This window comes from Alternaria alternata (genome assembly GCF_001642055.1).
Source record: "Alternaria alternata strain SRC1lrK2f unplaced genomic scaffold CC77scaffold_27, whole genome shotgun sequence".
Taxonomy (NCBI): Eukaryota; Fungi; Ascomycota; class Dothideomycetes; order Pleosporales; family Pleosporaceae; genus Alternaria; species Alternaria alternata.
The window spans coordinates 1-23,788 of record NW_017306216.1 but is presented as its reverse complement, the minus strand read 5'-3'; the positions used below and the strand labels follow the sequence as shown (position 1 = coordinate 23,788).

The 23,788-nt window shown below is 50.2% G+C and overlaps 13 protein-coding genes across 13 annotated transcripts; 8 read left to right on the top strand and 5 right to left on the bottom strand.

The window, feature by feature from the left end:
* Window positions 1-9: 9 nt before the first annotated feature.
* Window positions 10-2,064, top strand: CC77DRAFT_973756 (hypothetical protein). Its single transcript, XM_018535886.1, has 2 exons — window positions 10-931; window positions 997-2,064. The coding sequence occupies exons 1-2, from the start codon at window positions 292-294 to the stop codon at window positions 1,725-1,727; spliced, it is 1,371 nt and encodes a 456-aa protein (XP_018380492.1). The 5' UTR covers window positions 10-291; the 3' UTR covers window positions 1,728-2,064.
* A 41-nt stretch (window positions 2,065-2,105) lies between these two features.
* CC77DRAFT_947176 (peroxisomal targeting signal 2 receptor) lies at window positions 2,106-3,238 on the bottom strand (the record flags this gene model as incomplete). The annotated part of the gene is made up of 2 exons (XM_018535125.1): window positions 2,106-3,006; window positions 3,075-3,238. The coding sequence occupies 2 exons, from the start codon at window positions 3,236-3,238 to the stop codon at window positions 2,106-2,108; spliced, it is 1,065 nt and encodes a 354-aa protein (XP_018380491.1).
* On the top strand, window positions 3,055-5,046 carry CC77DRAFT_466962 (hypothetical protein). The gene is made up of 2 exons (XM_018531813.1): window positions 3,055-4,111; window positions 4,159-5,046. The coding sequence occupies exons 1-2, from the start codon at window positions 3,533-3,535 to the stop codon at window positions 4,921-4,923; spliced, it is 1,344 nt and encodes a 447-aa protein (XP_018380490.1). The 5' UTR covers window positions 3,055-3,532; the 3' UTR covers window positions 4,924-5,046.
* On the top strand, window positions 5,047-5,912 carry CC77DRAFT_466963 (hypothetical protein). Its single transcript, XM_018531814.1, has one exon. It carries the CDS (start codon window positions 5,169-5,171, stop codon window positions 5,769-5,771), a length of 603 nt encoding a protein of 200 aa, XP_018380489.1. The 5' UTR covers window positions 5,047-5,168; the 3' UTR covers window positions 5,772-5,912.
* Window positions 5,675-6,810, bottom strand: CC77DRAFT_466998 (alpha/beta-hydrolase). The gene is made up of 2 exons (XM_018531815.1): window positions 6,092-6,810; window positions 5,675-6,000 (listed from the first exon to the last, which is right to left on the bottom strand). The coding sequence occupies exons 1-2, from the start codon at window positions 6,624-6,626 to the stop codon at window positions 5,780-5,782; spliced, it is 756 nt and encodes a 251-aa protein (XP_018380488.1). The 5' UTR covers window positions 6,627-6,810; the 3' UTR covers window positions 5,675-5,779.
* A 239-nt stretch (window positions 6,811-7,049) lies between these two features.
* Window positions 7,050-7,474, bottom strand: CC77DRAFT_947395 (hypothetical protein; the record flags this gene model as incomplete). The annotated part of the gene is made up of 2 exons (XM_018535139.1): window positions 7,050-7,251; window positions 7,305-7,474. The coding sequence occupies 2 exons, from the start codon at window positions 7,472-7,474 to the stop codon at window positions 7,050-7,052; spliced, it is 372 nt and encodes a 123-aa protein (XP_018380487.1).
* Window positions 7,475-7,903: 429 nt separating this feature from the next.
* CC77DRAFT_1025147 (tricorn protease domain 2-containing protein) lies at window positions 7,904-10,349 on the top strand. Its single transcript, XM_018526010.1, has 4 exons — window positions 7,904-8,235; window positions 8,284-8,372; window positions 8,425-8,602; window positions 8,653-10,349. The coding sequence occupies exons 1-4, from the start codon at window positions 8,220-8,222 to the stop codon at window positions 10,191-10,193; spliced, it is 1,824 nt and encodes a 607-aa protein (XP_018380486.1). The 5' UTR covers window positions 7,904-8,219; the 3' UTR covers window positions 10,194-10,349.
* An 831-nt stretch (window positions 10,350-11,180) lies between these two features.
* CC77DRAFT_947204 (hypothetical protein) lies at window positions 11,181-11,729 on the top strand (the record flags this gene model as incomplete). The annotated part of the gene is made up of 1 exon (XM_018535126.1): window positions 11,181-11,729. The coding sequence occupies one exon, from the start codon at window positions 11,181-11,183 to the stop codon at window positions 11,727-11,729; it is 549 nt and encodes a 182-aa protein (XP_018380485.1).
* Window positions 11,730-12,749: 1,020 nt separating this feature from the next.
* CC77DRAFT_466775 (hypothetical protein) lies at window positions 12,750-13,696 on the top strand. Its single transcript, XM_018531812.1, has 2 exons — window positions 12,750-12,979; window positions 13,031-13,696. The coding sequence occupies exon 2, from the start codon at window positions 13,035-13,037 to the stop codon at window positions 13,554-13,556; it is 522 nt and encodes a 173-aa protein (XP_018380484.1). The 5' UTR covers window positions 12,750-12,979; window positions 13,031-13,034; the 3' UTR covers window positions 13,557-13,696.
* Window positions 13,696-15,141, bottom strand: CC77DRAFT_466741 (NAD(P)-binding protein). Its single transcript, XM_018531811.1, has 2 exons — window positions 14,780-15,141; window positions 13,696-14,721 (listed from the first exon to the last, which is right to left on the bottom strand). Exons 1-2 carry the CDS (start codon window positions 14,851-14,853, stop codon window positions 13,836-13,838), a joined length of 960 nt encoding a protein of 319 aa, XP_018380483.1. The 5' UTR covers window positions 14,854-15,141; the 3' UTR covers window positions 13,696-13,835.
* A 1,233-nt stretch (window positions 15,142-16,374) lies between these two features.
* On the top strand, window positions 16,375-18,337 carry CC77DRAFT_947284 (choline dehydrogenase; the record flags this gene model as incomplete). The annotated part of the gene is made up of 3 exons (XM_018535132.1): window positions 16,375-16,492; window positions 16,567-17,436; window positions 17,487-18,337. 3 exons carry the CDS (start codon window positions 16,375-16,377, stop codon window positions 18,335-18,337), a joined length of 1,839 nt encoding a protein of 612 aa, XP_018380482.1.
* A 554-nt stretch (window positions 18,338-18,891) lies between these two features.
* On the top strand, window positions 18,892-19,882 carry CC77DRAFT_1080102 (glycoside hydrolase; the record flags this gene model as incomplete). The annotated part of the gene is made up of 4 exons (XM_018529311.1): window positions 18,892-18,988; window positions 19,096-19,133; window positions 19,182-19,407; window positions 19,467-19,882. 4 exons carry the CDS (start codon window positions 18,892-18,894, stop codon window positions 19,880-19,882), a joined length of 777 nt encoding a protein of 258 aa, XP_018380481.1.
* Window positions 19,883-20,032: 150 nt separating this feature from the next.
* Window positions 20,033-21,212, bottom strand: CC77DRAFT_1025144 (NAD(P)-binding protein). The gene is made up of 3 exons (XM_018526009.1): window positions 20,821-21,212; window positions 20,667-20,756; window positions 20,033-20,603 (listed from the first exon to the last, which is right to left on the bottom strand). The coding sequence occupies exons 1-3, from the start codon at window positions 21,089-21,091 to the stop codon at window positions 20,236-20,238; spliced, it is 729 nt and encodes a 242-aa protein (XP_018380480.1). The 5' UTR covers window positions 21,092-21,212; the 3' UTR covers window positions 20,033-20,235.
* Between the last annotated feature and the right edge of the window lie 2,576 nt (window positions 21,213-23,788).

Genomic DNA, 23,788 nt, shown 5'->3' with positions numbered 1-23,788 from the left:
CCGCAAGACCCCCGAGCTCTGACCTCACGCTCTCCACGCCTGTATGCCAGTCCATCAGCGTAGGCCCCGCACAACGCCTCCTGCATCTGCCCGTCATCGGGGAACACTTACCAACCCTCGCGCGACTCTATCGACGCCTCTATCGAGTCGTCCACGCCCCACCGTCGCTCTCCCGCCGCTTGTGGCCGTCTCCGCAATCCGCACGCGCACCCGTCCAGCTGCGCGACCATCTCGCAACGCGCAACCATTCCCACGCATTGAGCGCCACGACGGCGCGCATCCACGGCCATCATGGCAGGCACGATACGGCCCAATGACATGAATGTCTCGACCACGCCGACACTCTCCACCGGCACCCTGCCCAACCTCACATCCCTCAACACCGACCTCACCAAGAAGCCCAACGCGCCGCGCGCCCCCCGCATAGACGTCGAGCCCCTATACTCGGCAGTCAAGGGCTCGATAAGCGATGTCGACTGGACCACGTACAAGAAGACCCTCTCCTTTTTCCTCCTCGGCAACCTCAATCAAGAAGAGCTGTCCCACAAGCTCGGCAAGATCCTGACCACGCCCGCCCTCGAACACGCTCACAATGCTCTCTTCACAGCCATCTACGCCAACATATGGCGCGATCCGCCCGAAGCAGGCATCGCGAGCTGGGTGTCGAGTAGTGATAAGCCGACAAGCGGGACGGTCAAGGGGACGGGGGATGAGAGCGAGAAGAGGCTCAAGCATGAGGTTATGCAGTTGAGTCGCAGGGAAAGAAAGAGGCTCAAGGGCATACCTGCTGGGGAAAGCCCGCTGAGTACGGGGTTGGAGGGCGCGGGTAGCGGCGCCAATGGGCCGGCGCAGGAGTACGTTGATGCGAGACGGGCGAAGCAGTTGGATGTTGGTCCAAGCAGTAATCAGGGGGGTGGGTTTGGAAAGACCAGTACGTATACCTTCATTTCTATTCTCTTCACAGCAGGGCGTGAAGTGAACTAACACGACGAATAGACTGGGAACTCGAAATTCGCAAACGCTACACTTCGGCCCTGTCTGTCGAAACCCACGAGTTCCCTACGGCAACTACCATATCCTACCGGCTCTTACCTATATGCTACGAGTTTGGTCTGCCTCAGGGTCACACATCTGATTGTCCTGACTACCTCAACATCGCAACGGAAACGTACATCAAAGAAGCGCTAGCAAATTTACTCGGAAAGGTCGCCAACAACGGTCCCGGGTACGTCCGAACGGGCGAATTCAAGAAGAAGCTTGCGAGAGAAGAACGCCTTGTCGAACGGGGTGAATTGGCAAGGGGCACGGCAGGCGAGCTACCCGTCGAAGCCGAAGAGCGACGGAAGAGAAAGTTATTATGCATGGAAGACTTGCGTCTAGCGCTTGCACTGGGAGACTCGTATCTAGGACAAACACCCTTCATCGCAGGTTCAGTTATGAACTCGCGCTTCCTCGACACCGAAGGCATCGAGGACATTTACGATCCGCCCCGGAAACCCGTGCTAACGAATGGCGTTGGTATCAACGGCACCGGCACCGCAAATGGCATCAATGGTATCGGCAATGCAGGGAAACTTGATCTCAATGGTGAGACGTGGACGATCGATTTCGGGGACCCCATGCAGATTGACGACGAAGTGGGTATGCATTGGCAAGGTGGTAGTGTGCAGGACATGGCCGAGATGGACGATGCGCTCGATGATGTTTTGAACCTTGGAGATCTTTAGCATGGCTCAGAGGTACGGTCACGGAATGAAGGTGGAGAAGATGAGGGACAAAATATTTGTAGAGGGACGTGGGTGATGCATGGAGGCGTTACTAGACTTGTTGAGGAGGAGAGATTGCTTGCACCGCTTGAGCATTGGTGGGCGTTTCGAGGTTGTTTGGGGTTATTTTCCTGCATGGCAACGGTGTTGAGGGGTTGATAAAGGCGCGATCATGGGACGATACCCTATTTATTTGTTTCTTATTGGGGATCTTTGTTTTCGGTAGCATAGCTCGCAGTGTGTATATCGCCGAGTATTATTGTTTCGCCTACGTAGTTGAATGAAGAACAGTTTATATCTCACAAACCTCTTTCATGTTGTGCATAGGCTTTGGTCGTCTCATTGCATAACAGCCCTCGCATCCCACACCAGAACCCTTTCATCCCATCCCGTACTGGCGCACCACCCTTCCGCCCCGAACAGACACCAATCCACACCCGTCACAAACTCTGTATGCCTCCCCATCCTCCCCATCTCCCTCCCTCCGCCATAAAACATCGGGTCCTCCAGCATATTCTCCTGCTTCACAGACCCTACACCCATGGCACTGCCATCTGTCCACACCCGACACGTCATGTCGTAGCTCGCAGATAGTAGAATATCAGATAAATGCGGACTCCAGCTCAACTTCCTTACCGCATATTCGTGCCCTGGAAGAACAGCAACGGGTCCAGCCTGCGGCATTCTAATATCAAAAGTACGTATCACACGGTCCACACCGGCTGTTGCAACAATGGTATCGCGGTATTTATTCCAGTCGTGTGTCAAGGCCTCTGCGGGCGCGATTCCAACACTGGCTGCTTGGCCCATGCGCGCCTTGGGCGGTTGGTGTATCGGGACGTTCATGGTTAGGTGGTTGGACGCACTCGCTGGTGTGCGCAAATCGAAGACGCGGAGGTGGCTGTCTGACGATACGCTACTCAACACACTGGCGTTGTGCGGACTGAAAGATGCGGAGTAGGTGCAGGAATGTGTTGGTAGGGTCGTGATGCTCGCGTCTGAGTTGGGGTTCCAGATCTTGATGCAGCCGTCCCAGGAGGAGGAGAGGAATGTGTCTTTGGCCACGAGGTTCCAATGCACGGCGAAGACTTCGCGGGCGTGCTCTTGCCACGAGGCGATAGGGTACGTGGGCACATTGATGTCGAAGAGTTTTACGGAGCCGTCGCCGCAGGCAGTCAGGAGCTGGTTCTCGTGGGATTCGGACCAGGTGCTGTCGAAGAGGGAATCTTGGGTGTCGAACCTAAGGTTGGGCATGTTAGCATGTGAAAGACGTGGGAAAAGTAGCTGGGTGCTAAGAGTCCCACGCACCACTTCTCGGCTACTATGCCATTTGCTGTAAGACCTAGTATGTACAGTCGTCCGTTTCCGACGAGCCCGAAGTTGGCAGAGGTTGCGACTGCGATACGGGAATCAAAGAATGGGCTGTATTTGACCGAGTAGCCGTTGAAGCCCTGTGTTCGAAACTCGAGCATGACGAAGAATCCACGAGGATAATGGTAGCAGACTATGGCGCGTGAAGTATATGTAGGGGTCGGCGCGTCATGTCGCGCTGGGATGAAATGCTGGTGTTGTGCTGCTGCATGGTTGCAGATGACGATGTGGACGAGACCGAGGCCTGGCGCTTTGGATATGGCGGGGCTGCATCGGGACTCGGGCTGTCCCGTGACAACGCGTCTGGCTGTAACGGTCGCCACCATCAGGAGCTCCGTATGCGTTAGCGAATCATCACGACACTATGAGTGCCATCGTGATCAACTGCAATCGACATGGACGCGTTCGTGTCGCGAAAGAGGAAGTGGGCTGAACAATCACCAAAGTCGGTAGAGAATATAAGCGTGCAGCAAGAAGAGGACTCTACCGACTTCAAGCTGGCTATACTGGCATCTCTACACCCCAAACTCGACGAAGGCACCCTGCTTGAAGCATTGCTCGCCGCTGATGGACATGTGGAACAAGCCTCGGAGTTGTTATCGCAGCCGAGGAAGCGGCCTGCATCATCTACAGTTGGCTATCAATCATCGTTGAGCTCGTATCGCATTACTCCGGCCAACGGGACATCCACGAAAAAGCCAATGGTAAAGAAAGGGAAGACACTGTTTCTTTACAGCCCAGAGGATGTTGAAGCACACACGCCTTGCTCCATCATCCATAACTTCCTCCCCGCAAAGCAAGCAGAAGCACTGCTGTCTCAATTGTTGGAAGAAGCGTCCTCGTACAATAGGTATAAGTTCAAGCTGTTCGAAAGAGTAGTTTTGAGCCCGCACACGTATTCCTTCTACGTCAACAGCCTAGAAGAGGCAGAAAAACAGAAGACGGAGTACATTTACAACGGCGGCGAGCTCGAGGTGAGAAAGCCCAGAAGAGTCAGCATCATAATGTTAACATCGGCCAGGATGTGCGGCAAAGCACATCAGAAATGCTCAACGCATGTCCCCAGGTTGAAGAGGCCGTCAACCGCGAAATCCAACGCAGGATCCGCGACTTCTACCCCTCCGGCAAGAAACTCAAATACCAATCCCCTCACCCATGGAAAGCCAACACAGCCTTTGTGAACTGCTACGATGGACCACAAGAAAGCGTCGGCTACCACGCGGATCAATTGACCTACCTTGGCCCAAGAGCCATCATTGGCAGTCTAAGCCTGGGAGTAGCGCGCGAATTCCGCGTTCGCAAGATCCTCGCCGAAGACGACTCTGTGCACCGCAAACAAGACGGCTCACTGGCCGATGCGCAGGGCCAGATTAGCATCCACCTGCCGCACAATTCGCTCCTGGTCATGCACGCCGAGATGCAGGAGGAATGGAAACACTCGATAGCTCCGGCTCAAGCTATCGATCCTCACCCACTTGCAAAGAATAAACGGCTGAATATCACGTATCGTTTTTACAAGGATAGTTTGCATCCGAGGTATACGCCAAAGTGCAAGTGTGATGTTCCGACTGTGTTGAGGTGCGCGACGAGGAAGAAGGAGAGTAGAGGCAGGTACATGTGGATGTGTCATGCAGGTTATGTGCCGGGGAGGGAGAGCTGCGGATTTTTCCAGTGGGCAGAGTTTGATGAGGATGGGGAGCCGCCGTGGGCTGGGAAGATCAAGGAGGAGGAACGAAGGAGTGGGGAAGAAGGAAGAGCTGGTGTTGAACATGGTAAGAAAGAGTGATGAGCCTACACATCCCTCTGGAGATGAGTGGCGCCCTCTCAGTGATCGTTAGGCGCGACTTCCAGAGGATCAAACGCAGATGTAATCTGCATATCGTCTCGTAGTCCTCTTGCAACGTTTGCAGACTCTGACCAAGGTGGTGCAACGACTACTTTTGAGCACAAGTATCAATACCGCTGGTACACTACACTGGACAACAAATCGGAACTTTACTCGGACCTATTCTACCGCCATACCAACCAAACATGCCACCTCTCTTCCCCTACCAAGCCATCATGCTCCGACCACAGATCGATCGAACCGGAGACCACATACCACTGTCAACCTCTCCGCCAGCCAATGAGATACTGGATAGTCTTCTCACAGGCTATCTTTGGGGCTGTCTCCTTGTGGCTTTGTTTCTCGTCGTATACTTCGCCATCAGCTTCTGTGTCTGGGTGATTGGGGCGGCGCTGACTACTATCGATACGGTAATGGACCGCCTTCGACCACGCGATGTTCACCCGGGCGCCCACACGGATGCTGTGTTGATGGCATCCCCCTTGTCCAAGACGTACGAGACTGCATATCCGGAGCGGATCTTCTCGTTGAGCGAGGACGATATGCAGATGTGGCCATGTGACAAGACTGATAAGGGCCTGGAGCATGCAATCTCGCGCACAGAGAGAGACATAGTGCTAGAAGAGAAGGGGGCAGAAGAATCTCTGGAACTTCGCATTGTCGGTAATTCCATCGATGATCCTATTCATCACACATCTTCTGGCGATGTGATCATCGTGGACACTATCCCTAATACCTCCAACGCCTTTCCTGGTCTCGATCGCCTCGTTGTTTCTATACAACTCTGATTTATTGTTTACACTCCTGGCCTCTTCTTTACGTACTCGCCTAACCAGTACACCGCCTGCAGAAACGCTTGTTCTTTTGCAAATCTCGCCTTTTCATGCGATAAATCGCCCTTTGTCGCAAATCCGTGCTCGACATCCGAGTAGAGAAACAGCTGGTATGGGACGGTATGTTCTTTGAGAATGTCTTCTGTCTCGCGGCGTTTTGAAGCGGGGAAGATGTCATCGGTTTCTGGGGTCAATGTTAGCACGCGTCGTTCTTGTTATTCTTCTTTTTCTTCTCTTTTAGTAATGGCGAAATTTGTTTCGAGGAAAAAACGTACCTGCAGCAGCGATGCTTAGCGGTCCTTTGATGTTGCGGATCTCGTCTGAAGTGACGAAACTCGGATGAGCTATAAATCCTGCGTCTAGGCCGCCTTCCTTCAACCATCTACACACATATTTGCCCCCAAAGCAATATCCCACGCCTCCTAACTTCTTGATTCTCAACTCATTCCTCAAATATCCGATTACGCGCTCATACATTGGATCAACAGTCTCCGGTTTTGGCATCGTGGTGTCAACATACTCTTGCAGGTCAAAAGATGGGTCGATGGGAAAGGACACTTGATGGCCGTTGAAAACGTCGGGTATGAGTGTTAGATAGCCGTTTTGTGCGAATTGGTCGGCGATGAGCTGGGTGTTGGGGAAGTCCATGCCGAGGACGTCGGTCATGAGAACTATCGCTTGTTCTGGGTCTTTATCCTCTGGGTAGGCGAAATATGTGCGGATATTATCGATTTGTTTGATCACTCCTTGAGGTTTCCCCTCGTGCTTTACGCCGACGACGCAGCATCGTTGCATGGGGTGCGATGCCATGGCGTTGAGGCAGCGGCCAAGATTACGGAAATGATACTTCGAAGTTCCTTATCTGATTGCAGGACGAAGGGATCGTTCTATTTATGCCACGATTCAAGGTGATGCTGAGGTATGAGTCTGATGAGCGTTGCCCCACAAAGTGACAGGGATCATGGTACCCTAAGACGCAAGCTAGCCTTTATCTCCGGATGAGAGCTTCTGGTACTTTTGCGCTACGCATGATAGATGGGATATATGTCAGAAGGGCGGATTGTATTCAAAATCATAAAATCATGTCATTCGTAATTACCAACTCTCCAATGTATCCCGTTTGTACAAAATTAGTCCTCGCACTACTGAGTCAGCACTTAACTCAGATACTCGCTCTAATCATGCATCACACATACGTAAACTCCCAGTTTTGTGTGCGATTGTCGAGCACGATCAATGCCTGACACGGCTGACACTTCGCCTCGTAACCCTCTCGTCCACGTAACTTCCACGTGGATCAACATAGCTCGTTCTTCCTGGCCTGACAATCTCAACATCGCTAACGCGTCGACGGGACACACTCCTCGCGCGGCTCCTCGCGCGCGTACGAGGCTCTTCGATGTACTCAATTGCACGGGGTCGAGATCGGGATCGTCTAGAGGGTATGAGCACGAGACGTTGGCGCTTTTGACGTAATGAACCACAAACCTGTACTCGACGTAGCGACCATTATCGCTGAAGCTCTCGACAGATGTTCGCTGCCAGTCGCGTGGTAGACGCATAACGCCAGCTGGTGGATGGGAGGTAAAGTTCCCTCGTCGTGGTGGCGGGTCGACGACGCCACGGCCGCGTGTTTCGTAAGTCTTCATAATACACATGGTGATGATGTTTGGTGTTCCTGCTCTTCTTTGATGATGATGTTGATGATACGCCAAAGTTGTTGAGGCTCGTGGTTTCCGGCTGCCGGGTTCCCGGTATGATGACGTTTAATAACGAACGACACGATAGTAAAAAGCGAAAGAGGCGGACAGGTGCGGAAAGACCAATTGATGTACCGGAACTCAAAGTACCACAGAGTAGTAGATTTATTGATTCCTAAACTAATACGACGTAGATGGGACGCGTCGGAAATGACGTGCGCCAAGATCTACCGGGTTGTTCCAAGGTTGTATCTCAATTTACCAACCTCGTTATTTCACCACCATATGTCTATATGCAGGCGGCGGTGAAGTCCAGACCTATGCATATGATCCTGGGGTCCTCTTGTTACAGACTCCTGGCTAGTGATGCAGCCCCAGCAGCACCCTCCTTTGAACCTAGCTCTGATAACGACAGGCAACTTTGATTGGAAACATGCAAAGAAGACGACGATACCCAGAAGATTCACATTTGGTGATGTGTGGGACCGAGTCTTCGTGACAGTGAAAGCTGCGAAGTAGTTACCCTAGGATTGAGCTGTCATGTTAGAGCCACCCCCACATGCCCCGCGACTCGTGGCTTGTCGCTGAAACGTAGGCGGTGACGAAGCAGAGGCCACCGCCAAAGCTACCAGGCAGGCACCACCTCCATTGTGCATCACCCATACCCTATTTTGCCTACTGATCCTTTTCTTTTGCGCGCATTATGTCTCTAGTATCCGGTATGAGCTCCAGAATGGCTTACTGTAGCAGCGACTAAGCGTAAATAGAGGCCATCTGGGCAGCGTCCCCTTCCACGACGCGTGGACAAGCAACACCTCTGTCCTCAGACCCCAAGGGCGAACGTATTGCCTATGCCGTGAGTCTGTCAACAAACGGCAGCTGTTCTCGAGTTAATCGAACCATTGTAGTCGGGCAAATCCGTCTTCCTTCGCTCCATCGACGATCCGGCTGTTAGTAAACAATACACGCAACACACAACACAGACGACCGTCGCCCGTTTCTCCCCTTCGGGCTTCTACGTTGCCAGTGGAGATGTGTCGGGTACTGTGAAGGTGTGGGACTGTGCAGGTGAAGGAGCTACAAAAGGTGGGCGGACAAAAGCGGTTGATCAAGGGTGAAAACTGATGACCATGCAGGTGACTACCACATCATCGCTGGCCGCATCAATGACTTGGCATGGGACGGCGACTCGCAGCGTATCATAGCAGTCGGCGATGGCAAAGAGCGTTTCGGACACTGCATTACAGCAGACAGCGGTAACAGCGTGGGTGAGATCTCGGGACACTCTTCACAGATCAACTGCGTCTCCATCCGCCAGCAACGACCGCTTCGCGCCGCCACAGGCTCCGACGACACCAGTCTGGTCTTCTACCATGGCGCTCCTTTCAAGTTCAACACCAGTCTCAGAGGGCAGCACAACCGCTTCGTCTTCGGCACCGCCTTCTCACCTGACGGCTCTGTCTTCGCTAGTGTTGGCGCCGACAAGCGCATATGGCTATACGATGGCAAGACTGGAGAGGCCAAGGGACAAATTGGCGAAGGAATACACACTGGCAGCATCTTCGGCATCTCATGGTCCAAGGACTCGAGCAAGTTTGTTACAGCCAGCGCGGATCAAACTGTCCGTATATGGGACCCTGAAGCGGGCAAGAACATTCAGACCTGGAGGATGGGCGAAGAAGGCGTCGCTAGTATACCCGACCAGCAAGTCGGTGTGGTATGGCCCACAGGCCGTAGCGACGGTTTGATCGTCAGTGTAGACCTCGAGGGAAACTTGAACTACCTCGTCGACGGCAACCCAAAGCCAACGCGTGTCGTTCGTGGCCATGCGAAGAATATCACAGCAGCAGCCATTGCTGGATCCACTTTCACCACAGGAAGCTACGAGGGCCGCGTCTTAGCATGGGACACTACCACCGGATTGGCCGACAAGGTCGAAGGCGCAGCACACTCCAGCTACGTCGCCGGCATCACAACTTCCGACAGTAAGAGTGAGGCGGAGTTGTACAGTGTTGGTTGGGATGACACGTTGCGTTCCATGTCAGTTCCAGACAAGATCTTCACTGGGGAGGCTCACGATCTCAAGTTTCAACCCAAGGGCGTTGCTGCAACATCGAGCACTGTATTGATCCTATCGGCTGATGCGATAGCAATATACTCCAAGGGCGAAAAGGTTGGCTCGTTATCAGTCAAGTATTCGCCAACCTCAATCGCGGCGCATGGCTCTACTGTCGCCGTTGGCGGAGACGATAAGCTCGTACACATATACACACTCTCGGGCACCGAGCTCAAAGACACAGAAACAGTGCTCCGCCGCGCAACCGCACCCATCTCTGCACTTGCCTTTTCCGCTTCAGGAAAGAAACTAGCAGTAGGTGCTGGCAACGGCAAGATCTACGCATACGAGGCAGACGCAGACTGGAAAATCATTACAGACAGATGGAGTGCACATACCGCTCGCATCACTTGTCTGGCCTGGGATGAGAGTGAGAACTATGCCGCAAGTGGTAGTCTGGATACGAATGTCATGGTCTGGAGCACTGAAGACCCTGGCAAGCGTATCAAGGCTCTCAATGCGCACAAAGATGGGGTCAATGGTGTTGCGTGGGAAAAGGCGAACAAGGTGATTTCGGCGGGTGGTGATGCTAGTATCAAGGTCTGGAGTGTGAAGGCGTGAAACGCCACCAACGTAGTGAGAAGTTGAGCAAAAGAAATGCAATGATCGATCATGGTCTGGATGGCGATTCGTGAAAACTAAACTGGAAGCCGATGGCGAGACCGGATTGGAGTGTAACGGCTAGCTTTTGAAGGACGTCGAGAAAAGGTGAGGCGAACGGAGGCGCATGAAGGCGCACGTCGGATGCTCCTGCCGTTTTCTGCTTGCATGTGATGATGCGGCTCTCTCACTTCTCTAGGTATGCCTCACCAAATCACGACCCATGCCGGACCTGCGTCACGATACATACACTACATCAATAATGTGGCATCTTTACTATCTCACTCAAGATCACCTTGTCTTCTTCTGACCGGATGCTCCTTGTCTCGTTTGTTATGCCTTCGACTAGGGAAAGATTGCCATGCACAGCCTTCACTGTGAACGGTTACAACTTCCTAAGCTTAAGAACCTCACTTCGCAGATAAGTCCCGTATATTGCGGAGATTATGACATACTATAACGAGGTGGCTACTGGTTACCGTCGCGCTCTAAATGCAGCCCTCTCAACGACAACACATGCGTAAGCCGCGCTGCCTTGTTTGCCTAAAAGTCCCGATATGCCTCAGCGCGAACAGCCACATCGAAGCTAATGTTATGCTAGCCTGCTGCAGAGGTCCTTCAAAAAGGAAAATGGACAGGGCGCTCGCCCTAGCAAGCTTCACTACTTTGTATATGGCCGCTTGGTCTCCCAAGTTTCCATGAAGCTTTCGCGCTCTTCCATTCAAGCCCAGCACAATACCTGCGACTACTATCCTCCAAACCGTGCACTAGCCTTTAGTGTCATCTCATCGGCTTATCATAGTTGCAGGCCGAATCAACATGGCCAACAACACATACTTCAGCGGGGCAGAAAACCTGCGCGACCTGATGAACGGTCAAGGAGTCTACATCGACCTCAGCGATCCGAACGCTGCTGAATTGTCCTTGCAACGACAAGATAGCCAGCAGATGCTTTCGCCCGCGATACATCAACGGCATGATTCATTCTTCTCATGCTCATCGCTAAATACCCCACGGCATTCGATCTCGCAGCACCAGGCTGAGCCTCAGCCTTACGCAAACCTACACCAAAATCTACACAGCCCCAATATCTACTCACAGCATCCGGTCAATAACGGAATGTCCCGCTCTGCATCTCAATACTCTTCCACATCTTCCGGTCAGCAGCCACACCCTCACAGCCTACAGCGATCGTCACGCGGATCATTTGGTAGCACTTTGGTCACAAATGGGTCGGAAATGTCTCGCTCCATCTCGAGCACGTCAGCGGGCCAGCGTACGACACTCCAGCCTTACCCGTTACCATCTCACTCTCAGACCGGCCACTTCCACACTAGGCGGTCATCTGAGCTTTCGCCAAATATGAATTACGATCAGTTTTCAACCACTGCGATAAGTCCTTTTGACTACACAATCAACGTCACCCCTGGCGAAGGTGTGCTTGGAGATGAGGACGAAGATAGAGCTTTTGGTCAGATTGGTTACGACAACGAGTAAGTCCTCTTTAAACTATCCAACGTGTGATCAATAAGCCACAAGATTCTCTTGTAATCCATCAGAACCCTGGTGATGTCCACTTCCTGGAGTCTGGATCCCATGGTCGTCATACGGAAATACATCCACGCATAGGAACTTTATACATAAACCCAAAAAGCTTAAACTCTGAGCCATGGTTACTTCTCAATTCTTTCCAAGGGCGACATTGCATTCGACCATGTCAGAATTCTTTTCCCGTAGTCTAACGACTATGTGAACTCCCCATGAATCGAACAAGCTCAAGGACCGTTGCATGATCGTCAGGTAAATCTGCTCCATCAGTTCAGAAGCAGCATTATCGTCTATAAACGCAAACACTCTGCTTGGAAGCACCTCTCAGCCGCTCGTCTCCAGACCATGGACGATTTCAGATACTCGGCCGTCAGACCAGTTGCGCAAGTGGTTACGACAATCACCTGGTTTTCCGGTCATACTGTACACCTTCAGGATCGCCAACCCAGGGCACCAACGTCGGTTCTTCGAGACCCAGGTGTAATGCGAGAGGATCTACCCAGTCCTGGCAAGATTGCACATGACTTCCTTACGCATCTGCCCCAAGTCCATATGCTCACCCCTCCCGAATTGGACAGGATTATGCCACCATGACGCACAAAGAAATCCATCGACTAAATTACACTAAAGGTACAGTCCGTCTAGTTTTTCTTTAGTTCTTTCTGCCATCTTTCCATCGCCCCAAGGCTCCGTTGTACAGTTTCTTGTCAAACGAGTACACAGCAAAGCTCAATAAGCGCGGAAAATCTAATGGAAGGCTTGATCATCAGAAATCTCTATCCAAACCCTTGGCCGGCACAAGGTGTGGCTGACCAATCATGAGATGACGACCCGTCAGCCAGCCACCAACTTCAGCTGTCTTACTATTTATCGCCTAGTCACAAGACGCAATACTCTTCACAAAATATCTGGTCCATCCTTCATTAACGTTGATACAAGCCCGGAGTATGCGAAACAATTGTCAATCGCCTCCATGGTCAACGCACATAGTGGATCCATACTCCACTCAATTAGACTGTCTTTATCTGTTGTTCCTACCGACGAGGATATCCTGCTTTCTTGGTCGTTTGGTCATAGTTCCATCAGAGTTCATTCTAACGTCTATGCCTCAGAAGCTCGAACCTTTTGTCCACATTTGGGTCTAGTTCCCGTGCTCCACAAGAACCATTTGATACACACGTCCCACATCAGAACCAACTGTAAGTTAGACCAGAAGACTGGAGATTTATCCATGTACTCATCATGATTAGTCGTATGATATCACCTCAGCACGTCGTCAGGGACAGTCCCTCACCTCAAAGCTCACGTTCTCCGACACTATCTTCGCCTACCAGCCCGCCGCATGCTAATCGACGCCGGCGCCATAAATCTGACCCGCCAACTAATAGAACGGATCCAATTATCGGCCAAGTAACCCTGTCAGGCAAATTCAAGTGTCTTAAGGAAACCTGTCTTAATAATGGGGAAGACATGACATTCAACCGACATGCTGACTTCAAACGTCACTACGACAACACGCATGCAGGTCGCTGTGTTGAATACTTTTGTCAAGAGCCTGGGTGTCCACGCTCAAGAAATCCAGAAGGGGGCAAGAAGGGACGAGGTTTCAAAGGGAGGAAGGACAAACGAAATGAGCACTATAAAGCAGTGCATCAAAAAGAGAGCAAGAAGCGAAAGCATGTGTATGAGAGTGATGAATATGCTGAAGGACGGGGTTATGAGGACAACACAGGAGCCAGACCATTGAAGGTAAGGCAAAGGAGCGACACATCGTAAAGTTGTATTACCGTTCATCTATACTTCGTTTTGGTTGGTTTGGATGGCTACACCTTCTTATACCGCTTGTTGAAGTGTTGTGAAGGGGTTGAGTGTCTGGGATCGTACTACTGTTGTTTTGTACCTGGGCTCATGGCTTGGTTTGCTTGATTTACTTTACTTTAATTCTGATTGCCACATCCGAGTGGTACCTCGAATGTTGGCAGTGTCTTATATGTTTCCAAATTAACTCAACAACTAAAGAAATACATGAGGTACAAGCAATCCAGATATGTTAGTTCAGAGTCCTTTGTTGGTTTCCATCATCTGCTGAGTGTGCTGTTCCAATTTATCGGCAAGCTCGGCGTCCTTTGCTGGACCACTCTCCCACCATGGTTCGCCAAAGCGGTTAAAGATGTCTAGATACGCACCACTCTGATCCGGTTTCATGTCTTCACTTGCAGCGCAGAACAAGCTGTTGTACGAGCCCTTGTCTGCCGACCAAAACATGCCAGTCATCCGTAAGACGGATATAAAACTAGTCATAATGAAGCCTGCCTTATCGACTCCGTCTGCGAGATTTGTTTCTACCAGGCCTGGATGTACACAAGACGTCCAGATCTCACCATCGTTGTTGTGGGCGCTGGGGGAACCTGGACCGTACGCCTTATGCAGGTACTTAGTGTGCAGGACATTGGCGAGCTTGCTTTGCCCATAACGGATCATCGGAGTAGCATCCTTCAGTGTCAGGTCTTCGAAGTTGATGCCACCATTTGGGGCGCTCAAGTGCCCCGATGAGGTGATGTTGACGATACGCACGCTTCCGGGCGGCAGAGTCTTGGAGGTGTCCAACATCATCTGCTTGAGGTGGTGTGTGAATACCCAGTGCGCCAGATAATTTGTCTGCCATTGCGCCTCGTAGCCGTCTTTTGTGAGCTCGAATGGTGTTGCCATAATGCCTGCATTGTTGACAAGACCGTGCAGCGCTGTCTCGAGTGTAAGAAAGCGTTGCGCTGCCGCAACGACGCTCTTGAGATCCTTGAGGTCCATTTGTAGAAGGTCGACTTGAGCTGCAGGATGCATCTTCTTGATCTCGGTTATGGCTTCTGTACCCTTTTTCGAGTTCCGAGCACACATGTACACATGCGCGCCATGTTCTGCCAGATGTGCGACGGTATAGTAGCCACTGTTTTTGAGCGAATTAGACAAATGCGACTATCGCGACATCCATGCGGGAGACTTACATGCCTGAGTTTCCTCCTGTCACGATGAAGACTTTGCCTTGGAGATCTGGGAGCGAGCTAGGGTGGAACGGCATGTTGGAGAAGATGTTTGATGAAAGACTGTGTTAACGGAGAATGGGAATCTTAAATGCTATAAAGTTAGACACGGCACGTAGTTTGTCCTATGCCCTATGTACGGCCGTAGCCGTAGAAGCATTGCCCATATGATGAAGATGTTGATGCAGGGCGTATGCCAACAAGGCGCAGCTGCAACGAGCGGACGAATCGGCCGGAAACCCCAGGACTTCTTCCTCAGCGACGCCATATACATGTGACATACATGCACGAAAACCGCTACGGACGAGTGAAGCGCGTAGAAGCCGAGTGGCATCGCGTAGCTGCATGTCAGCGCACACGATAGCATCTTACCGTCTCAAGACACAGCCCGTCAGGCAGCAGTTAAACCTAAACGCCGCATATACCTCTTCTCGAGCGGCGCAATTCGAACAAGGATGTATAGGACGAAAGCAAAACTTCTACTTAGCATGTTCTTAATCTTTTGTTCTTGAGTCAGAACCTGGGATATCTACGTAAACACGCAAGGATGGCTCCGGGTTATTGTGCTGAGAGCCAAGCTTTGCGCGACGACCAACTTTCGGGGGTGATCTCCAGATGTGCCCCGCTTCCATTGCCAAGGACCTTGGATTGAAGGTAACCCCTCATCGTCCGCTAGCACTTCCACAATCCGCGGTGTTCCAAACATCGTGTACTGCACAGTGCCAACGGCTTCTTACCATCACCAATTGTACTAATACTATGACCTTTCGCACTCGCCATCCGATTGAATCCGTGTGCATCCCTACGTACACATCCGTGACGATCAATTGCGTGCCTTGGAAACAAGCCATTTGGTTTTCAAAAAGGTGCGAGCCAGAACTCATGCGACGAGCTGGAGGCAGAAATAGCCCTGAAGTATGCCGGATCCCATACAATGTACCAGCTAAGCGACCGTGAAAGAAAGTCCTCTCGGTGACTTTTGAGTCTCAAGGACAAGGCAGGATCACGTCGTCGACGGTAAACCAGATCTTGAGAAACGTAACGCGACCAAAATCGTAAAAAGAGGTGGAAATAACAGGCTGAGAAGGTCGGTTCAGGGTGCGCAACAAGCTAATTCTAGACCCCAACCGGTCATCCTTCCATTGGCTAATCGGTTGTATCCACCTGCAGTGACTAACACCCAACCCCTACCTTGTCCTAACTTCTTCTATTCCACCCCATTTACGAATTGTGTGACTTGCGGACAGGAATTGATTGCGGCAAATGCGCTCCTACTGAATCACAGTCCGTTCACGGTTCTCGCCGCTCATCCTCAGGAGCTTGCGCCATATAAACCAACTACAGCGCCAATCTGAACTATCGAGCTCTTAATGGTCTCGTAACAGGGCTAGGTAGCTCGTGTTTGTTTTTCATGCATCGTACGTGCCGTCGGTGGGGTATGTTCTCTCCAGCATCGCAATCGGCCCGTGTTGGTCGGCGCTGACCGTACTCTTCCCTTCAATCTTCGTCTCGCCTTGCCTTGCTATGTTTACTTCTTTCTCGTCTTGTATGAAGTAGCTATGGTGAAACGTCTGCAGTTCATAGGGGTAGCGTTATGTAGCCTCGTCATTGAAACATCTGCGCAGAAGCGGGAGATATTCGAAGGTGTTTCAGCAAATGCTACTTACGATTATGTTGGTATGCTAATCCCAGTCTACAACTTCTCATTACGTTGCTTAAAGAACACTACCTAACAGAGCAAACTTTGGTAGTTGTCGGTGGTGGTACAGCTGGCCTAGCGATAGCGTCTCGCCTGTCCGAATTTGCATCAGTAGCGGTTCTGGAAGCCGGCGGCCGATATGAGCAAGACAATGGCAATCAATCTGTGGTTCCATATCATGGCCTCATTATGCCTGTGCTTGGCACAAGCGAAGCATATCCTCCCCAATCACTGATAGACTGGGACTTGTTGTCGACTGCGCAATCCGCCGCTGGCAATCGTCGCATACACTATGCACAGGGCAAAACGCTTGGAGGAAGCTCGGCGATCAACACAATGGCTTATCATCGGGCCACTGCTGGTTCATACCAGCGCTGGGCAGATTTGGTCGGTGATCAAAGTTATACATACGACAAGGTCTTGCCGTACTTCAAGAAGTCCGCTACTATCACACCCCCTGACCTCGCAAAACGCAATGCGCCGAATGCGACGGTGCGATACAACGACTCAGCGTTTGACAACGCTCTCCAAGGCCCTCTCCAAGTATCGTGGGCTAATTGGGTTGATCCAGCCCAGAGTTGGCTCGTAAGAGCATTGCAAGTAGTCGGGCAGAAGCTGAGTGTCGATGGTTTCAGCAGCGGTAGCTTGAACGGTGGAGCTTGGGTGCCCACAACCATCGACCCAAAACATGCGACAAGAAGTACTTCCAAAAGCAGCTATCTTGATGAAAAGGAAGGTGAAGGCATGTTGCAACTGACCATTTATCTGCATTCCCAAGCCAGCAGAGTGATATTTGACAAGGACAAGAACGCCATCGCTGTAGCAGTGCTATCAGAAGGAGACGAGTACACGATATCAGCAAGGAAAGAAGTCATTCTTTCGGCTGGTGTGTTTCACTCTCCACAGCTTCTTATGCTATCTGGTGAGAAATACTCCATGATCTTTTGATTGTTTGTGTGCTGATTAGTGAAGGTGTTGGGCCTGCAGCAACTCTCTCGGAACACGCTATACCAGTCGTAGCCGATCTCCCCGGCGTAGGCCAAAATCTTTGGGATCAAATCTTCTTCAATGTGCTTCGCAGTATTACCGTCCCAAGCACCGGAGCATACCTCATTACAGCCATCCAACAGGCAATAGCTCTCCAGCAGTATTCAACAAATGCCTCGGGTCCATACAGCTCGGCTGGTGGTTATCTCTCTTTCGAGAAATTACCGCTGAACTATCGTGCGAACTTCTCGTCTCGAACGGAGGCAGCTCTATCAGAATTTCCGTTTGACTGGCCGGGGATAGAATATATCGCGACTGGTTTCCCTAGCGGGAATCCCGACTTCCCCACCATCGGCGCGATCAGCGGCACACTTCTTACACCATCCTCGCGAGGTAATGCAACGATTCTTAGCGCATCGATTTTGGATCAACCCATCATCGACTTGGGCTGGCTTACTGATCCAGCAGATGAAGAAGTCATGGTCGCTGCATTCAAGCGAGTGAGGGAAGCTTGGGACAGTCCTGCACTTGTTGGAATAATCGCCGGTCCAGAAATCGCGCCCGGCACCAACATCAATACGAATGCAGACATCTTGAACTTCATCAAGCAAAACGCTCAACCCATATGGCATGCAAGCTCTACATGCTCGATGGGTAAGACACCAGGGAGAGGAGCTGTGGTGGACTCGCAGGCAAACGTTTTCGGTGTACAAGGGTTAAGAGTAGTTGATATTTCAGTATTTCCTTTCAGTCTGCCTGGGCATCCGCAGGCTTCAGTATACATGTTTGCGGAGAAGATAGCGGACAAGATCTTAAAAACAAGAGAAGCTTACTAGGCGGGTATAACTACGTCTAGCCTTGAACAGCGCAATGGAAGGACTATTGCTTCGCAGGTGAAATACAATCTGGGTGCGTTGAAGCGGGTCTTGAACGTTTTGATCACGGTTGCTCATGCCGTTCGGATAGTAGTCGGCGGATTCTATTGCATAGCTCCCGGATGAGCGATACGATCGTCTGTTTGTAGACATGCGTACCTTTTATTGCCAGTGGAATTTCCTACATCGATGAATTGTGCTAATGACCGTATGCAGTAGATAGAGCTTGATGATCGCCACGGCGGCTGATGTTGACTCACGCCGGTAAACTGGCCTTACACTGGACGGCTAAACTCTCAGAAATCAATTTGAACAGCACTTTGATTAAACAGCAGCACTATCTGCTGGAAACGCGATTACAGTAGGGTTTCCGTGCATATTACGCCACCAATCGTAAAGCACAGCTTACGGATGCAAAGCTCGATTGACTGGGTTCATGCATGATTGTGACCTGCGCATAAGTACGGCACGAAGTACGAGAGCACTCGCATTGTCGTGCAACGAGATCTTGCATCATGAGGCAGTACTTGTTTTTCTTTTTCATCCCACCTCTCGTGGTTGGCCATGGCTTCGTCCAGAATGCAACAATCGGAGGGAAGGAGTATGATGTATGTAAATAGATGCGACACAAAGCGGAACTGTTGTCACTAACATCCAGTTCAGTTCTATCACGTAATTAATCCGCCATCCAAGAGAAGACATCACAGTTGCTGACCGAGATCAAAAGCCTTATCAGGATCCCTACATGAACCCTGCTGTGGGTCTATCTTGGAAGCTGAGTAAACAACATACTAACAATGAACAGCCACCCCGCATCTCTCGCGAAATTCAAGGCAACTTCCCTATTGAAAACGTGAAGCTCATAGACCTTGAATGTGGTGGCAATACCACTGGCGGAATTATCGGATCACGGCCCGCTCCTTTGCATGCTCCAGCGGCAGCTGGGTCGACTGTTAATCTACGCTGGACAGCGTGGCCAGAGAGTCATCAGGGTCCTGTGATAACGTACATGGCGAGATGTCCTGACACTGGTGAGCATGTCCTGTCAATCGATGATACAAAGAGCGAATTATAATGAGGGTATTTTAAGGCTGCAACGACTACGTCCCCTCTTCTTCTTTGGCGCCAACCTGGTTCAAGATCGCAGAGGATGGCTTGCATTCCACCGACCCAGAGTGGCTCAAGAACCAATGGGGTATGACGTCACTTATCAACGCACCAAATGCCGGCGTGAACTACACGATTCCAGCATGTCTGAGGCCAGGCTTTTACCTTGTGCGTCACGAAATTATTGCGCTGCACAGCGCGTATAACGAGGGGGGAGTGCAGTTCTATCCCGGATGCCACCAGCTAGAGGTCACTGGCGATGGCTCGACAGTGCCGACGGCGGGCCTGGTGAGCTTCCCAGGCGCATATGATAGTAAGGATGCTGGTCTTGTATACAGCATCTACAACCAACTACCGTACGATATCCCAGGGCCTGAAGTATTCCAGTGCGTAACATAGCTAAGGGAGAACTATAATAAAGATCTGTCTAAAAGGAAACACATGTTGAGATATACCAACATAACTTAGTACATGAGCAGGATTGCTTCTGCATTCGATCTCTACATCTGGAGAGTAGTGGTAGATATGCCTGTTGTCTGACCTTCTTCTAGACATCAGTGCCTGTGAACAGAATCTCACTCTCCATGTTACATGTCGTCAGAACTCTCAGCCCGTAATTGATGTAAGAAGAGCCACATCATAGTCGATCTATATTCGCTACGTAGACTTCTCACCCAGGCCCATGCTAGCAGATCCCATACACTCTGCCCATATCCATCATCCTGCAACCCCAACTCCTCTTTCCATCCAGCTCAAAACTTCCTCTGCCACACCAACCTTCCAATATCACCCACCTCCCGCACCGTGACCCTCGCCCCCCTCACCTCCTCATCGCCCAATAGATTCTCGTACACCTTTGCAAACTCCGATGCGTTCGTAACCCCATGCTTCTCCGCCTGCTCATCAACCTCGACCCGAAAGCAAAGATACACTTCATTGAACCGTACATTCGTCTTCTCGTTCTCGCGGGCTGCGGCCGTGCTCATGGTAAACAGGGCGCCTTGCGTCATGCCTGGTACAGGAAAGAAGGCAGTTTCGCCCTGCGCGCCAGTGCAGAGAGTCCAGGTGCTGGTGGGATGCTTCTGAGCAAGGAGATAGGGAACGGTGGCGCGGTAGGCGACTGCGAATGATTGCTAAGCAGAGGTCCACCCCTCCTCTTATCATTGGAAGGACTGCGGCTTACAGAAATTCGCCTCAAAGGCAATGTTGAAGTTGTAGCGTAGTTGTTCCGTTGTGATTTCCGTAAGGGGAGTGGAAACGTATTCGCCGCCGACTGAAGGGGGAGAGGAATTGATTAGCGGACATGTGAGGATGGAAACGAGTCGATCGGGACTGACCGCAAGAGTATACGTGCTGGAAGGCTGGTAGTTGCCCTTCTCGCACCTTTTCGACGACACTTTGAACACCCGTGTCGGACGAGATGTCGGCTTCTGCAAAGGTGATCCCCTGCGATGATCCGACATGTCTGATGAGCTTGTCGGCGGAAGCTTGGTTTCGGACGATCGCTAGAACGTTGCGTTTTGAGTTGAGAGCGCCTTTCACGGCTGCTACGCCGATGTTGCCTGTGCTTCCAACTACCAGGACGGTTTCGGTATCAGATGATGACATGGTAGGCTATCTTGAAGCGATTCTGAACAGCTGCAGATTGTCAAAGTAGGTACGAGTATGATCAACGTTGACGGACACTGTGCGTATCGGGATGATTTCTTTTACTTTGCATGGTGTTGACACTGACTAGATATCAGATTTGCAATGCTGCTTCTCCTTGCCAGGCTAACCATATCGTGACAAATCCGTTCGCGGTCTTGTCGCGTTTCGGCTAACTACAAGAGCGAGCTTACAAACACAGCGCCGAAGGATCGATCGAAGGAAGACTTCGACCCACACTGTTACCCCAACAAGTGGGGAGGTACTCGGGGCCACTCATGTTAGGACTTAGCAATTATAATGCGTGTGCTATTGTTGCATTAGGAAAAGCCTATAAGCTACTGTAAATAGGCTGTTTTTAATGCTTAATTAGCAGGGTTAAGATACGGCGTAGCTAGATACTTTTCTCTTTACCTCTAACGCTGTCTAAACAACTAATTTATAAATTGTATAGCATTTTATTTCTCTAGAACTATGCTTATTATTATCCTCTACGTCTTAAAATATAACTTAGAGCTATTATAACCTATTAGCTGCAAAGCATAGCCTTTAACTCTTACTAACATGTTTTACAAGCGAGTAACGCGTACAAGCGAGTAACGCACCCCACTAACTTTGCGCACCTCTTGCACTTTTATCAACTATAGCTCCACTAAATTAAGCCTAAAACGTTTCCTATAAGGCTAATATACAACTAGCAATTTTAGCTATTAGTTAAGGCTAGATCTAGTCTTATAGAGGCGCCGCGCGGATGTACGAAGTCTCTCGAACAACGCTTAAGCGCCGGCGCGCTAGTGTATCTGCCTAACCTAATTGCTAGCCTAATTCAAGGAAGCTTACCTAGAGAGAGGAGGAGGTAATTGTTAGGTATATACTTAACTTAGACGCACGTAGATTTGCGCCTACGTATAAAGCTGTACGTAATATAGCTAATAAGCTACTAGCTGCGCGCAGCGCTAGTTAGGTTAGCGTCTACTAGCCGCGCAACTTTGTTAAGCGTTGTAACGAGGGCTCGAGACACACGTCCCTCGAAGGAACAGAGTACGCGCTAAACCTGCTTATAAGGCGCGCCTCGCTCTGTAGAGCGAGGTCAGGATTATTCTCTTTACAACCTACACCTGTAGTCTAAATACATGAGCTATCTCCCACTATCCTTAGTAACGTGAAGCAAGCACTATTGCCTACAGTTACGCCTCACAAGCGTACAGACAGTCTTACAACATATTTTAATTAAGCGTATAATAGGCAGCGAGCTCTATGCAAGGATTTAGCTCTAATTAAGAGCTAGTTTAAGCTTATAGAGGAGACAAAGGCTAAGTACAGCATCTACAATAGTAACGTATACAACTTTAACAAGGCCGGCTTTATAATAGGCAAGATTACAACTTAGCTTATTATAACAGGGTTAGAGAGAAGAGGCAGGCTAAAGGCTATCTAGCCTAGTAATCGCAAGTAGGTAATGTTAATCGCGGCGATTAACGCTGCTAGCTAGTTAGTCTTACTATTCCTTATCTTCGCTAGCTAGTATTACCTGTCTGCCTAGTATAAGGAGGATATCCTACGCAACTAGGCGATCGCAGTTAGTAACAACAGCTAGATAAATAATAAGCTAGAAGTAGAGTAGCTAAAGCACTTTAACGCTTATACGAAGACTTGCGTTGTTAGTGCGCGTTGCCTGCTCGTCTTTAATAGCTATAAGAGCTACTACTCTCTTAAGTTTTAAGAGCTCTGCAAAGAGAATAATATCTACACGCTCTGTATACTACCTTACTTATCTCACCTACTCTAGCCTCTTAATGTTAGCTGTTTCTTGCTATTAAAGCGCGCGTACAGCTGTAAGGTAGAGAGCCTAATCTGCTACTATATTAACTATATTATAAAGCTTAAGTTTCTCCTAGCGTTTAAGACAGCGTTTAATTAAGCTTTTACGCTAGCTAATATCTGCTTAGCTTTCCGCAGCGCAGGCCTTGTTCCTCTCTAGCCAGACGCTGTCCTCTTGAAGCTAGACGTGCAGCTCTGTACGCCTACTCTAGCTGCTCTAACAGAGGCTTCTTAGGAAGCTTGTACGCCGAGCAACGTACGCGAGCTTAAAGCTTAATTAACGTTAATACGTAAGCGCGTGTGACGGCATAAGAGCTTATTACTAGCTTTAATTATTTAGGCGATTAACTAGCTTAAAAAGGGCGCTAAGGTAATAATACTCTTAGCTAAGCTAATGCGCAATTAGATTGCTAGCCTTAAAAAGGCTAATAAGGCAGCGTTAGCGCGTAAACAGCGTAAAAAAAAGCGTATACAATAGCAAGGAGTCTTAATAAAGGGAGCTAGTAAGGATATACTCGCTTAACGTAAGGCTGATCAGCAGATTGCTTGTGAGCAGCGTTAAGAAGGAGAGCGATCAGGCGTGAGCCGCTAGGCTCTCGCGCGCTGTAAGAAGTGCAGAGAGACTAGACATAACTCTCGTACGTGCAAGAAAGATACCTTAGATACTGCTTAATCTGCTCTATTAATATCTATATATTATCTTGTAAGGTAGTTAAGATATACGCGTGTAGAGGTGCGCAAAGTTAGTAGGGTGCGTCACTCGCTTGTACGCGTTACTCGCTTGTAAAACATGTTATCTTAGAATTATGTTTACTTTTATATACTACGCTACTCTAA

What these genes read in the sequence shown, in the direction of transcription:
- CC77DRAFT_466741 (XM_018531811.1), bottom strand. Translation starts at nt 14,853, where the DNA reads ATGCCGTTCCACCCTAGCTCGCTCCCAGATCTCCAAGGCAAAGTCTTC. An exon ending in ACAGGAGGAAACTCAGGCAT is followed by an intron (nt 14,722 to 14,779) that starts GTAAGTCTCCCG and finishes GCTCAAAAACAG; the next exon opens with TGGCTACTATACCGTCGCAC.
- CC77DRAFT_466963 (XM_018531814.1), top strand. Translation starts at nt 5,169, where the DNA reads ATGCCACCTCTCTTCCCCTACCAAGCCATCATGCTCCGACCACAGATC.
- CC77DRAFT_466998 (XM_018531815.1), bottom strand. Translation starts at nt 6,626, where the DNA reads ATGGCATCGCACCCCATGCAACGATGCTGCGTCGTCGGCGTAAAGCAC. An exon ending in GCTAAGCATCGCTGCTGCAG is followed by an intron (nt 6,001 to 6,091) that starts GTACGTTTTTTC and finishes CATTGACCCCAG; the next exon opens with AAACCGATGACATCTTCCCC.
- CC77DRAFT_1025147 (XM_018526010.1), top strand. An exon ending in GCGAACGTATTGCCTATGCC is followed by an intron (nt 8,373 to 8,424) that starts GTGAGTCTGTCA and finishes GAACCATTGTAG; the next exon opens with TCGGGCAAATCCGTCTTCCT. An exon ending in AGGTGAAGGAGCTACAAAAG is followed by an intron (nt 8,603 to 8,652) that starts GTGGGCGGACAA and finishes ATGACCATGCAG; the next exon opens with GTGACTACCACATCATCGCT.
- CC77DRAFT_466962 (XM_018531813.1), top strand. Translation starts at nt 3,533, where the DNA reads ATGGACGCGTTCGTGTCGCGAAAGAGGAAGTGGGCTGAACAATCACCA. An exon ending in ACAACGGCGGCGAGCTCGAG is followed by an intron (nt 4,112 to 4,158) that starts GTGAGAAAGCCC and finishes AACATCGGCCAG; the next exon opens with GATGTGCGGCAAAGCACATC.
- CC77DRAFT_973756 (XM_018535886.1), top strand. Translation starts at nt 292, where the DNA reads ATGGCAGGCACGATACGGCCCAATGACATGAATGTCTCGACCACGCCG. An exon ending in GGGTGGGTTTGGAAAGACCA is followed by an intron (nt 932 to 996) that starts GTACGTATACCT and finishes CACGACGAATAG; the next exon opens with ACTGGGAACTCGAAATTCGC.
- CC77DRAFT_466775 (XM_018531812.1), top strand. Translation starts at nt 13,035, where the DNA reads ATGATATCACCTCAGCACGTCGTCAGGGACAGTCCCTCACCTCAAAGC.
- CC77DRAFT_1025144 (XM_018526009.1), bottom strand. Translation starts at nt 21,091, where the DNA reads ATGTCATCATCTGATACCGAAACCGTCCTGGTAGTTGGAAGCACAGGC. An exon ending in CCAGCACGTATACTCTTGCG is followed by an intron (nt 20,757 to 20,820) that starts GTCAGTCCCGAT and finishes CTCCCCCTTCAG; the next exon opens with TCGGCGGCGAATACGTTTCC. An exon ending in TGCCTTTGAGGCGAATTTCT is followed by an intron (nt 20,604 to 20,666) that starts GTAAGCCGCAGT and finishes AATCATTCGCAG; the next exon opens with TCGCCTACCGCGCCACCGTT.